Below are 15,336 nucleotides of genomic sequence, written 5' to 3' on the forward strand. Positions count from 1 at the left end.
GAACAGTAAGGAAGATAAGCTGATTATCAAAAATACTGAAATACAAAGAATTAGAAAGAAAGGTACAGACAAGAAAGCTAGCAAGACTAACTTTTAGCAATGGAGAATGGCACACACTATTAGAGACTTGCCTTGAGGAATAAGTCCAGTCCCTTTATAATGCTCCAACTCTTTCTTTCCACATTATTTATTTTCAAAAGGAAAGGATTGAAGTGCTTTTATATATTACTTACAGAATATAAAATTTACAGTTATGTATAATATAAAAACAGTATTCATTATCCTTTTATAAATATTCATGAGTTCTTGGTCTTCAGTCTTTGACTGATTACACAATAACCACAATAAGGTCATTGTGCAGCTTCACTTTTTCCTTCAGAGAGTTACATTTGTTATTGGAGTGAAAATCTGAACTATGATCAGCTGCAAAAACAGCCAGCACTTTCATTGACAGAAAACATTGTTGAGACATGAATGATTATTACAATGTTTGGGAATTTGATGATCCAATTGGGAGCCCAAGCAATGGTCAGGAGATTCCCTGTGTATGTGATATGGGCAGGGTGGTGAAGTAGATACAATTCTATGTAAATTTTAATGTTTTTATTTCAGAAATGTTTAAGGGTAGTTTTGCACGTGGCTTCTTCCAAGAGAATGGGAGAGAATGCTTCTGCAACATAAAGTGGGTACGGAAAGTATTCAGACACCTTTAAATTTTTTTTACTCTTTGTTTCATCGCATCCAATTGGTGAGATCAAAGAAGTTTTTGCTCATTAATATACACTCTGCACCCCATCTTGACAGAAAAAAAATATAAATGTAGAAATTTTTACTAATTTACTAAACAAGAAAAAAACTAATATCGCATGATCATAAGTCTGTTATGCTGTGACACTCATATTTAACTCACATGCTGCTTATTTCCTTCTGATCCTTCTTGAGATGGTTCTACTCCTTCATTGGATTCCAGTTGTGACAAACAAATGCAACTTAAGTACAAACCGAAAGACACTATCATCTACGTAACCCGGGAACTGCCTGTATACTAAACTTTGTAATAAATTTTAAGGGAATACCTCTTTCTCTGCTTAATTGGCTTCTCTCATTAGAGTCGGAAAGGTTGGAGGAGTTGAACAGAAGCTTAGTTACAACAGCTCGTTCTAAGCCCTCAAGCTCAGGAAGAGCCGAGAACAAGAGATAATGCCTGCAGATGCTGCTTAAACGTTTAAGTCATGTAATGGCCAAACACAATGGGGCACATTTACTAAGGGCTGTGCGCCAGTTTTCTGGTGGAGTTTGCACGTTCTTTTAGGTGAAAATTGCTTGCACATGTATTTAAGAAGTGCCTTGGCATTATGCGACACAAATTAGGGGGCGTCCCGGTACCCAGTCAGACCATGCGCCGGATTTATCATGCAAAAAATGGTGCACAGTTCCTGAGCAGTGCTTAGCTGTTTTTTTTTAGCCATAATACAAATTCTAACAGTCTATTCAGTAGGCTGTGTATCCACCTGATTTCTGCACAACACAACGGATGGTTCCAATCCCATTTATAAGGCAAGAAATCAGACTTATTTAATCTGACAGGGCACCTGTGATATAAAAACCTTTTCTGGTGACTACCTCTTGATGCTCATCAAGAGAATGCCAAGAGTGTGCAAAGCAGTAATCAAAGAAAAAGGTGGCTACTTTGAAGAACCTACAATATAAGACATATTTTCAGTTGTTTCTTACTTTTTTCTTTTATTATATAATTCCACATGTGTTAATTCATAGTTGTGATGCCTTTGGTGTGTATCTTCAATTTTAATAGTCATAAAAATACAGAAAACTCTTTGAATGAGAAGGTGTGTCCAAACTTTTGGTCTGTACTGTATATGATAAAGTTGAGATTTTATTTTTCTATAAAGGTATAGGTATATATTTCAAGAAATTCCTAAAGCAACATTATGTACTGGAGTGCTGTAGAATACACAGAGTGAATTCATTTACATCATTGTGCAAGTTTGGGTCAACGTCATTTGAAATCAATTAACCTATTTCGAGAGCAAGAGAGAAAACCCATGCACACATGTGAAGAACAAACCCCCTGTAGTTGTTGCTCCTGAAAAGATTCAAGCTCAAGGCCGAGCGCTGCAAACATGGAAGGAGCAAACCCCTGCTATCGTTGCTCCTGGTCACAGGACCAAGGGGGTACACACTAAGATTGTAGATATTTTTCTTTACACACTTGGTCCTTCACAGAGAAAATACATTTTCGAGTTTAACTATTAAACTTTCATAATTAAATTTCATAATTACATGTTACAAATACAAATGTGCAGATTCATTGTTTATTCTAGCAATCATTTCTTCACAGAATTCGGCTACTTAAATGAAAACAGTCTGGCAACAATGTCGTATAATATACAACTATAAAATACCCCAAACCAGCCTGGAAGGTCTATGCTGAGGTCTGGTTGTTATTATGATTTATAGATGGTCTTGAGTCATGAGTCAGTCCTGTAATTGATTGCACATGTGGAAATAGATGTAAGAAAAAGGAGATCCCCTGCAGAGTATTCATGCGTACCTCTGCGCTAAATGTAAGCATTCCGAGGGCCAGGAATTTATTTGGAACACATGGTGTTTAGCTAATTCTGCAAGATCACAACTATTCCAGTTCCGAGAATTTTGCAACAACAAAAGCAGTTAGTCTATAATTTATCTGAAAATGCGATTGGCTGCTCAAGTGATAACCTTAAGAAGTCTAAAATGTGTGTGGCAAGGAGGGGCTGCCATCCTCTATTACCATTGGGTTAATATAGAATGCAGGTAACAGTTGAGTCATTTAACATGTTTATGTTTTTCTCCCACTTATTCTGTACTATCCTTACTACTTTTTAGGTAGATTATTATCTTACAACTACATTAAACTATGTAGTTTCGCATGTAGGCACAGTCTGGATCAGTGGTGACCATATAGTACTGTTGAATCAGGTCCTGCCTTTAGCTGGTCTTCACACAAATCTATTGATTTGTTTGTGTTGTGAATTGTGTTGGGAATTGAGTATTAATGACCTGTGTTGATCTCGTACAGTATTAATCATGTATCAAGAAGGTTTGGCTCTGGAGCAAGTACAGAGAGTACGTAACTCTACTATCACTAAAATATGGGCATATGAGTATCTTTTAAAAAAAAATGTTGGTATCCATTATACATCACATAGTTCGCCCAACTCATGCTCCATTAAAAAATTAATTTTGCAACAAAAAGATCTGGCCACTCTTTCCTTAAAGGGGTTTGCCACCTTCATGTTTTTTGTAATGTGTATGTGAGGGTCCATGCAAACTAACGTGTGCCCGCCCAGCCGTAGCAACACGGGCGCACATCGGGTGCACTGGAGAGCAGGAGAAGAATGGCGCACGGTCATTCTTACGGCCAAAGATAGATCATGCTCTGTATTTTTGCAGCCATGGCTCGGTATGGTGAGCACGCATTGTACTCATCCTACCGAGCCCAGGCGCCATAGATTTGTGAACTTATATGCGTCCCCCATATGTTAGTGTGCATGGACCCTAAATGTGGGGGACAGGGTACAGGCAGTCCCCAACTGAAGAACACCTGGCAGACGACTCCTAGTTACAAATGGACCTCTCTGCCCAATGTGACCTCTGGTGAATCTCTCTATGCATGTCTTGCAATTTACTGATCTTTACCCTCTGACAGCAGTGGTCAATATTAGAGTTATCAAAGTTGCCTACAAAAAAGGTTCTGCACCGTTTTTGTCATATGTAAAATAAAGCCCCTGGTTCAGAAATTTCTTTTACCTTATCAGCTGCCATTTCTGTCCATAAAATGGCCACAGATGGAGGGTCATGTGATCCTATGTGATCCTGTCTATGACCAATCACCTTTCCAGGAACGAAAGCTTGTGTTCATGAGTACTATGATATGGTCCTAGAAGGGAAATTGCTCATGGACAGCTAGGATCACATGATCCTCCTTCTGTGGCCATTTTATGGACAGGAATGACAGCTGATTAGATAATCACATATTATAAAAACATGAGGTAAAGCAGCTAGATATTGTGTTAGCTTTGGCTGTCTATAGAGGCACAATCTACATGGATTGTCAGAAATGGAATTCGTTATGTAAAATCTTCCTAGATGTTTGTCATCTACTGTGTAGCAATGCAGGAGACATTTAACATCTATTTGATATCTGTTCTATCAGTTTTGATACTGGCATTTGGCCACCACAAACACTGGCCTTACATTGCTATTCCCTCACGTGTAATAATAATTTCCAGAAATCATTCCATTACATAATTTAGTACCTTGGTGTCAATGACAAATCACTTCCACTATGTCAGAGGTTATATGAAATAAGACTGCACCGCAAATGTCGTTACGTTCCACTTGGCCATGAAGTGAAAATTGTTTACAACCATGCGCAATTAAAATCTGAGCTGCAGCATTATATGAACATTCATAGTGTGCAACTTGTCTGCTTCTTGCAACTGCTTCATGTCAAATGTCCGGCTAAAACAGAAACTTACAGACCACAGTCTGAAAGAAACAGCAGCGGCTACAGCTCGACCAAAGAGTAACAGCAGCGGCTACAGCTTGACCAAAGAGTAACAGCAGTGGCTACAGGTCGACCAAAGAGTAACAGCAGCGGCTACAACTCGACCAAAGAATAACAGCAGCGGCTACAGCTCCACCAAAGAGTAACAGCAGCGGCTACAGCTTGACCAAAGAGTAACAGCAGCGGCTACAGCTCCACCAAGGATACAAATACATATCAAAAATATTGGCAATTGAAGAAGATGCAACACTGCGATTTCCAATGGTCAAAAATAATCAACTAATTTCTATGACATATGACAGGAAGTCAACTAAAAGATATAAAACCTACCGTGAAATGTGTATATACACGTAATCTCTCACATGGACTTCAACGATGGCCACTGATGGAGATTCGTGAGACACCAGAATACTGATAAACCACATAAGTTTGTACCATTGATCACTATATGCTTTTATTTTGGTCATTGAATGCTATCCACTGCATTTAATTAACATATTTTTCAATTTTTTTAGTGGTGGAGTAGTCCCAAATAAAAGTTTTGCCCCAAAAGTGGGTCCCACTCTAAAAATTCATACCTCTATATATTGGTAGTTTCAGATATGGAAAGGTTGAGTTTTTAATATGGATATTACACTTTAATGACTTTTGTAGATATGTTCTAATAGATTCTCTACGATCCGCCAAACCATTTTGTGAACAGATGGAACACAGAAGTGTTAAAAAGGCTCATGATCCTCAAGTATTTACTCCCAAACTTGGTCAGAAGAAATAACTCTTGAGGATACTTGGATTATGAGTCAATTCCTAGAATGTTATGCAGACATCCCCACAAAACCGAAGACCACATGATTTTTTTTTTGTATTTACCACTATAACTGTGTAGTAAAAGAACAGGGAAGGGGAAAACCAAGTGATTCTACATGTTGTCACTCTGTAACTTGTATTTGCCTATTGATTAATGATATAATAGTTAAGTACATTTATTGCATCTATCTGTATTGTGGTCTGTGGTATATGAGGTTGTGTAGCTTTTTATGTATAAGTGATTTAATAGTATTGGACATGTTAACAGACACTGAGTTTCCTAAGAATAAGCCCTGACTGCTGAACAGGATATCTACCACCTCAATGAGCCTTGTTAGTAAACTTCAGAAGTTACCTCTCAAGACCACTTTATTCTGTCATATATAATTTACGCAATATGACAAAAACAAGGAGGTGTGCACAGCTATATGATATAAATGGCCCACACACTATAATATGTGACTATGACAAATTCTACAAAAATCCACAAAACAACTCCACAAAAATAGAATTACAAATACATGAGGAATATAAAATCAATTAAAAAGTATGTAAATACGAAAAACAACATAAAGTGGATACGTTCACTCTACTCTATCCACCACCCCTAGACACCCCTTAAGTTGTGAGGTTGCAGAAGTCCACTGGTTGGTGCCCAACAAGGTAAGAAGATCTATTGCACTGGTCCCTAATAATACAGAGATAAACACACCATGTGTGAGCTTTCACAAACCCAGTTCGTCTGGAGCCAGCTCAATTCCCTGCAATAAATCATGTGCTGCATAATAAAGTGCAAGTGCCAACAACAAAGTAAACCTCAAGGTCACAAACAAAGTCAATAAGCTAGGCCAAACCATGGGTGTCATGCATATCAATGCCAAGTCATGCCATAGTCAATGCACAACCAAACAACATTCCCAGGCGACGATACACGTAGGGAGCCTCCCACCCCTGCCTTGGAATGTTGTTTGGTTGCCCAAGTATTTGCAGGTTCTGGTATATGGTTCAGCTAGACTTATTCCTGAATACCAATATGTTTCTAGATTCAGCCATGAAAACTTACTTCACATCTTACCTAGCATGTATGTAGACATCTAATGGCTTCTCTCTGACAAATGCTTACACTTTTTCCAGGGGATTTCTCACCTCCAAAGTTATATGCAAATAAGTTGCGAAGAGTCACTTTTTTGCCTGAAAAGAAACACTTTTAGAAGATTAAAGAGAAGTGTTAATTCACATGTTTTAGTATCATATAAAAGATAAGCATCTAAACTGTGGATTTGTGGTTTTGACTGTGATTTTACCAGAGACATGAGAAGGATCTTTGTCAGCGGCTCACATTCTTAACTATGGTTCAACTGAATGTAACTCCGGTAGAGATGAGTAAGACCCATTAGAATTCGGATTTGTATTTAAAAAGCAAACTGTAACACCCGCAATTGGTGTTGGCAGTTTAAATGCCGCAAAGATGCCGGAGGAATTTAAGCGGCTTTGGCTGCTCACACGACAACAATTTTGGGAGGGTCGTTGCTCCTGATGACGTTATTGGGGACTGATGATGCTCCCCACAATGGTGGTGCAGGCCTTGCTAGTATTTGGCAGCATTTAAGGAGTTAGCGCCTGCGATCAGTGCTGGTACCAATCGTGGGTATTAACAGCAGGGGGTTGAGACAAACTGGCAGACCCAAATCCAAGCGACCAAAAACTTCAAAGTTCGGTATGAATCCAAACTTTCTTTACCGGGCCCTTTTCCATTTCCATTTTTTACTACCCTCTTCCCATAAGCCATATACAGGCAGTCCCCTATGTAAAGACACCCAACTTAAAGATGATCCCTAGTTAAAGACGGACCCCTATGACCACTGTGACCTCTGGTGAAGCTCTCTGAATGCTTTACTTTATTCCCAGACTGCAATGTCCAGCTGTTAGATGTCTGTTATGAAGCATTATTGATAATCCTTGGTCCAATTACAGCAAAAAATTTAAATACTCCAATTGTCATTGGGGTAAAAAAATTTTTTGTCTGGATCTACAATTATAAAATATACAGTTTCAACTTACATACAAATTCAACTTAATAACAAACCTATGGAACCTATCTTGTACGTAACTCGTGGACTGCCTGCAATCTGTTTGTTATCTGTGGACACTATTTTATATTTTGTTGTAACTGTATAGCAGTATACTGTATATACTTCTTCTGTATTACAGTCTGTCTCTGGCAGATGCCTAATAAAAGGCTCCCAGCTATCATGACAACCATTCTGATGATGCCGTGGAGGGTGAGAACCAGCATTTTAATATCGTGGTGCACATGAGAAGAGCTGTTAGGTGCCACAGTGGAGTTCCACCGCAGCACCTAAAAGGTTAACTGCCACTTTTGGCACCAGAACTGACTGCAGCAGTTACCAGCAGACAATAGCTGCATAATACAGCTGACAGCCGCCACATATGGAGAGGGCTCATTTGTGAGCCTTCTCCATACAACCCTTACTGCTGTATGGTTATAATCGTACAGCAGTAAGGAAGTGGTTAATAGACATTAAAAAATAGTCCATGTCGTTAGAGACCATTCATAATTAATTAGTCATGAGAATTTTTTTGTGTTTTAAGAGGATTGTAAAAAAAAAAAAGATTTAGCAGTTTGTTTGTTTTTTTCAAATACAAAAGCCAGGAGAGGATTAATGGAATTTCTGCTGGATCCGGTTCTGCTTTGGCTGCAAAAACTTCATGAAATACTTCAGTAATGTTTTTTTTACAGATTGCTGTGTGTGTAAAACCATACTACAGGGATTATTCTCTGTATTGTATGGTGCTTTTTTTTACCAGTGTTCAAGAAATTATGTGTTCTTAGATTGTTGGCCACAGTAACTATGTCCTAGAAAGACATTTCATTGTGAAGAAATATGTTTGGAATCTTTCATAATACGTTTATAGGAAATTCATCCATTCCAAGAAAATATCCAGTGGTTTGTACTGTTCTGCATTGTAGTGATGTATGCTGAAGTTTTTCATTAACTGTCTGTCTTCTCTTTGTGTGTCAGTGGTTCATTAGAGCCAGTTTGTTATTGCTGCATTGTATTGAAATAAAAACACAATGCATCATTGCAAATAGATTAAAGTATATGCTACCAATTACTGAGTACAATGCGTGATAGGAGCCAGAAAAACCTGACTAACATGCCTTATGCCACTTGTAAATAAACTTTTATGCCTTGTATATAAAGGGATATTGCTTCAAACGGTTGAAGCTTGAGTTGTGACACTAAGCACCAAAAATATACATATAGGGAAACATAACTCTGGTTAGGAGATATATATATACGCTCATCCTTTCACTCCTTCCATTGGTAAAAACGGGAGACTCTTTCTCCAGATTACTGGAAGTCCAGTTCTCATGAATGGTGGGGCCACAGTATTTGGTTTCTCACTGATCAGCTTGTTATTTCTTATCCTGCGGATAGGGGATAACCAAGAGAGTTGTAACAGCTCCTTTAATTATTAGAAACATGGGGAATTGCTCTGAATTACCAGTGGGTTATTGGTTCAATTGTGTGACGAAATGGTAATGTTAATATTTGTTAATACTAATATTATTCATATTTATTCCTAGATGCAATAAAAAGCTGTGTAGCAAAGCTGTTCTTCAGCTGTCCAATGAAGGCTCATTATTGTCTGTACAGTAAATCCAGCTTTATACTCATCAGCCGACATCCACAGATATGGATACACATTATGTTTCTCTATCAACAGGTGCGTGCAGATTACAATTGTAAGTATAATACAATGGATAATAAGCTTTCTACTTGTGACATAAGGGTAGTTGTCACAGAATTACAGACACCAGCGATGCGGCTTGTCCATCTGACCATGTAGTTAATAGTTTGTGGAAATCAATGGCATCTGGTGCTGTGTTGTCATCGTGTACTTATACAGATCCTTTATACGTTCAGATCTTCAAAGAATAGACCATAGCCTATATTTTAACTGGTTAGGTCCAAGGTATAGCTATAAGGATAGAACAAGATGCAGCAGATCCTGGGCGCAGGAGTGTGCCATGAGTCGTGTCTGTCAAACTCTGTGCTAGAACAAAGGCCAGTGTGTCCATAGAGAGAGCTTTGAGTGCCACCTCTAGCACTCATGCCAAAGGTTCAACAATCACAATGACATAAAAAAAATAAATTTAAAACTGTACCTAACCAACACCCCCTTTTCAAAAATATCCTGACTCCCCTCTAATTATCTACTTTATGGTACATTTGAACACATAGACATTGACTGCTAAGCCAATCACTGACTGGGGTGACACCACTGCTGCCCCCTGCCATAGTTGAGCAACTTTGTTACAAAAGGACCTTAACAGTAGGTAAAAGTTACACATTTTATTATAACATGTAAGGAGCATCTTGAATGGTCCATTTTTTATGGAGACACTAGGCACATTGGCCAGGAGGAGGAAATGTGCCTCTTCTCATGAATTGTATGGAGAAAGGGAACATTGACCTGTCTTCCTCCTGGCTTAATTGATGTCCTTTATGCCAAGTATATAGTTATATGTCGGATGCTGGTTGGCAGCTTCTGAAGGAAGCTTATAATAATTATTCTCATCCTGCAGGACATTTCTCAACCCAGGAAAAGACAGGTCAGTGTGACTTTTCTCCTTCCCCGTGTGACTCCTTACTTGTCATTTCAATACAAAGTTTGACATTCTTTTAAAGACACCATTGAGATCCTGCCAAAGTCCTGAATAACAGATTGGGAATTTGTGGACATGAATCCTTATGACAGGTTCCTCTTAACACAGCAAGCTATGTAAGCCAGAAATTCATGTTAAAGGTTAAATGAAAATCTCTCAACACTTTACTTTTCCAACACTTTCCACAAGAGTTTTGTAATATGACATTTACAAAAGATTTCACAAATGCACGGTATCTTTATTCATTATTACTACAAATAGTGGGGGAAATTCGGATTAACAATATCTTGATTACATGGAATATTTAGTGTAGAATTCCATGTTTTTTTTTTTTACAGTTCGACAACCCAATGGTCTAAAAACAACGTAATTATTTAAAGGGGTTGTCTGGGATTAAAAATAAATGTTATATATGGTTGGGGGGCTCCCTGCTTCAGTTCAGCTGCAGCACCACCCATCACTATTAACCTCTGTTTACATACAGAGGCCAGAGGTGACATCAAGAGCACACCCAGCACACGGCCGGGTTGAGAAGGGAGTAGGGGTGAGCACTCCTCATCCCTCCCCTCTCCATAGAAAGCCAGACAGCTGTGCAACTGTTTACTCAGAGCACCGTGATCCTGTGACATAGACCTCTATGGGGGCTATGATAAAGCCACAAATTGTGCAGCCATACCATGACCCTCTCCATAGAGATATCTGGAGCACGGCGTCGTATTACGGGGAAAGATGGGACATGTCTTATGTTTTCCCAGGGTACTGAATGGCATGGTGCCGCATGTGTGCTGCATTGTACCGCTCCTTACTGCTCGGTGCGCCCATTGCCCAATGGGGGACCTATATATAGTTTTCCAATATGGAAGACTACACCATTTGGATCATTAGTCATGGTAGTTTGGCATAAACTGCATCTGTTTGGGTTTGGTTTTTCATGAATTTTATTATTTTATTCACAATTACAATCTAGAAGAATTCTATATTCCTCCTCAACATACAAAAACAAAGTAGAAAAAAATGCTGAGTGCTCTGCAAAAATCCACATTTTTGTTCATGTATAAACACTTAATATATATGTGCTGTTACATTACATGTAGAAATTACATTTGACTTTTTAGCTCATATCATCTCATCTGACACTCCTGGGTAAGTACAGTAGTTGCATAAACACCTGATAACACATCATAATGAGTATGGAAGTAAATCCTTATCAGAGAATGTGTGCTAGACAAACAGAACATGGTCTTGCTATGGGATTGATCTCAGCAAGTCATATACTGTAGAATGTTATCTTAATTTTTATCTGTTTTGTTTACATTTGTTATTAATATAATATATTAAATTGTAAGGTTGTATAGGTGGTCAGTGAAATATAGATGTAAATTCTATCTTCTGCACTACCTTATCAGCAAACATACAATAAACCATAAACCACAAAGAATTCTCTTTAATAAGCTGTTAAGAAGCTAAAAATCTTTTCTTTTTCTTTTGCAAATGTTGAGTAAAAACACACTGCTGGTCCATAAACAGACAGATTTTCTTTGTTCCTGCAACATGTAGACAGAGGCTAAAGAGTCTAGTGTAATCTTCTGTCCATGGTGTGTGGATGAGGAGATGCTGATTTGGTTTCTGTATTTCATTGTACATAGTTTGTAGCTTATATCATCCCTCTAACGATACACTTGTCATCCCAATAACGATCTATTTAGGACATGTGTCTTGGGTGTAAATTTAATAAAGAAATGAAATGAGTGCTTTATGTTGTTTATAAGTAGTGATGAGCAGACCTGTTCAGGTCTTTTGGGTACTCAAACAATAACACCTGACGTTAACACCCGCAATCGGTAGGAGGTGAACCTTAACACTGAACCTGAATTTCTGGCTGAAGTCTTGGTTGGGGTTTGAGAACCAAACCTGCAATGTTCAGCACAGACCCAAACATTGTAGTTTAAGTTTGCTCAGCTTAGGCTCTGATAGTGTTTAAATGTATACACGGGTCAAAAAATGGAGTGCACTCAAGAGAGTGGAGAAGCCTAGGGTGCCATGGAACAAGACCAGCTAGTGAGTATATCTTACCATGTCTTACTGCTGTGAGAAGTCACTGTTCATAGAAGGTGATAATTTATGCAAGAAAGTAAAATGTATGATATTTGATTATGTATAGACTCCAGTTATCTTGTTACGCTACTAACAAGTAATTGTAAACACCAACGCCTCATTGATTACACAAAAAGAAATAACAGAAAAAAAAACATCTAAATAATCTTTATTGTGTAAACATAAATCAATAGAATAGACAATAAAATGCAAGGACAATGATGCAACAAACAGAAACAGAAGGAATGCATTCATGTGATAGTTGGGATGGACATTGACGCTTAGTCTCACGAGACGTGAGGCCAACCGTTTTGCGATTTTAGCTCCCGGGACGCTAAGATGAGTGCAGATGTGATTGGGTGCGACTGCTTAACTGCTATGTATAATTTGATTATGTCAACTTCCTGCTGCTTTGTGATAGGGTCTTTCATTACATGAATATGTGTTGTTCCGTTTATCTGGCACTCCCCCCAGATGAACCTATTGTTGAAAAACACATGTCGGGGTTGGTGTGCATCGTCCATGGTCGGTACAAGTAACTTCTTTCTTCCACTGTTTATCCATACCCATGTTACATTGTTGTCATCCTTTTTTACAATAGGGGTGATAGTATTTATGGTATTTCTTCTTTGTGTAAGGTCATTGCTGAAGTTTTAACATCACAGGGCATATTATAGCCCAATTCATTCAGTGTTTTTGATTCTCAGGAGGGAACTATGAGATATATAATAACACCTGGTTAGTGTACTTTCTGTTTGTTGCTCTTTTATGATTTATCTTTACATGATAAAAATTAATTAGATGTTTTTTTCCTTCTGTTATTCCTTTTGTGTAATCGATTAGGATTTGGTGGTTTATTATTAGAGGTGAATGTGCTTTGCCCAGCATATATATCCCCAACCCTGTTTTGGTGTATAACAAGTAATTGTAAGTAAAATCCAGCTAATAATTCAGGTGCTAACTACCGCTGAGAACCAATTGCAGCATGTATAACAATCTTTTCTAAAGATGGACATTCTACTCTTCGCTCAACAAGAATAGTTACGTTGAAGTGTTTTATACATTAGTACATGCCCAGCTTACCCAAATTACTAGAAAGAGGCAAAAAGAAACTAAAAAACAGAAAGTAAAAAACAACTGATCAGTTCAGCAAATGCAACTTCCAAAGTCTAACACATCAAATCCAGGGTTCCAAAAACAGATACAAGGTCAACTAGTTCTTTGTAAATTTCCCTTTACATATGTTCTAAAGAATATAGAATAAAGGTGAGTGTTGCATTTCATGAGTTAGATTGGAGGATAGATAATACTGTAAATTATTGCATACTGATTCATTTTGCAGTTTCTGACATGTAAGTTACTGTCTGTTTTTAACATTTATTATAAAAAAAATCATCGACCTATATCTCATGTCTATCTATTTCTTGAATCTATCTGACAACAGTGTATACTAACACCCACAGATGTTCCTTCTACACACAATCGACTCTACGTCTAAATTTGTAGCTATCTATATATTTATCTCACTGGCTTTGACTGGAGTATTTAATGGCAAGGATAGAACTGCAGCTCTGGATATGACTGGAGTATCACAAATGATGTGATAGGCTGCTTTATACTAAGAATGATAACGGCAGATTGCTACTCCAGTCACAACCAGAGCTACAGTCATTTGAGGTTATATAATGGTAAATAGATGATTGCAGCTCTGAATGTGACTGAAGTATATAATGGCAAGGATAAGACTGTAGCTCTGGATGTGAACAGAGTATCACAGATGATATAAGCATTACCTAAGCTTATACTAAGAATGGTAATGGATGATTGAAACTCCAGTCACAGCCAGAGCTGCAGTAATCTGAAATGACTTAACAGTATAAAGATGATTGCAGCAGTGGATGAGACTGGAGTATATAATGGAAAGAATAAGGTTGCAGCTCTGGATGTGACTGGAGTATCACAGATTGTGGTAAACGTATGAAATATGACTGTGATTTGTTCAGTGAAGCCCCTCCAGTCTTATAATTACATTTACATTCAAAGCTTTAGAAGTCAGGTGAAGACCTAGGGCTAGTTCCTACCAGGGAGGCCTGAAGCTCAAAGGACTGAAGGGAAGCCTGTGTGTACAGAAAATGTGGCCATTCACACCTATCCAATGCACACATCCTAGCCTGGGATCAAAGGAATGAGCCTGTTAGTGGTTTAGATCCCTATAAAAGTTAAACAAGGAAAATTCATATCTATTAAATAACTTGGACATAATCTGTAGTTATTCCTGGGCAGAGACCTCTCTGGTATGGGGTGAACTGTAATGAGGTGCCTAGTGAATTGGAGGTAATATTGCAATTATTCCACCCTCCTATCCAGAGTTATGGCTTTGATAACAACTCACCAAATGGGGTGGTGTATTTTATCAGCATGTGAATATTCCATTCTCAGTGACCTTACAAGCGGGGAGGCGAGAGGAAGACCCACCGTTAATAAATTATGGAGTTATGCTAATGGACATTTCATTCATCTTGAGACTCCAAATAACACCTGGAAGGCTGCCAAAAAAAATTCTAAGCTTAGTCTCACAGTGCAGATATCTGCCACTATTCATTAGTAGGTCTATTCATTTTTTATCCCTTTTATTTTTATAATTATGTCTATTGTTTTATAACCTTTTTACCTGAAAATTATATATTTTATATGTGCACTTTTGTATATTAAATTTTTAAAATGGAATCGCAGCTTGTAGCCTTAGAGAGCCTAAGTTTCTGAAGCAATAGCATTACCAGGATTAATTTTTAGTAAATATACAGGGTATTGTGTAATTAAATCAGTAGTAATGTACTCATGCACCTACTTTCCTTATTAATATTAACTATTAATTTAAAAATAGGTGGTGGCACCGCGGAAAATGAGGACATTTTTTGAGGGCTAGGAAAGTAAAGTTAAGTGTAAAGCTATCTTGTGTAGGTGGGTGGGGCTTTATGTGCTAAAGGTTGAGACTTTATAGCGTAGGTGCACCCTGTGACGTTAATCAAGAGTGGAAGTTTGTCACACAGATGATATAAGAATTGTAATTGAGAGCATATTATCTCATATTACCTCATATATTATCTCATATTACCTCATATCACATTATATATTACTTCACATATTATATCATATTACCTTACATATT

General features: G+C 37.9%; 1 protein-coding gene across 5 annotated transcripts in view; it reads left to right on the forward strand.

Annotated features, from left to right (window-relative positions):
- Positions 1-15,336, forward strand: part of VEPH1 (ventricular zone expressed PH domain containing 1) — a 203,164-nt gene that overhangs the window by 130,657 nt on the left and 57,171 nt on the right. For 4 of the 5 annotated variants that reach the window (XM_072142938.1, XM_072142936.1, XM_072142935.1 and 1 more), the window contains one exon: positions 8,991-9,130. In XM_072142938.1, the coding sequence (XP_071999039.1) occupies positions 8,991-9,130 (140 nt within the window). Of the gene's footprint in view, positions 1-8,990; positions 9,150-15,336 lie in introns of all 5 variants that reach the window. The other variant, XM_072142939.1, reaches the window with a different exon arrangement.

The sequence above is a fragment of the Engystomops pustulosus genome, chromosome 3 (assembly GCF_040894005.1).
Source record: "Engystomops pustulosus chromosome 3, aEngPut4.maternal, whole genome shotgun sequence".
NCBI classification, from domain to species: Eukaryota; Metazoa; Chordata; class Amphibia; order Anura; family Leptodactylidae; genus Engystomops; species Engystomops pustulosus.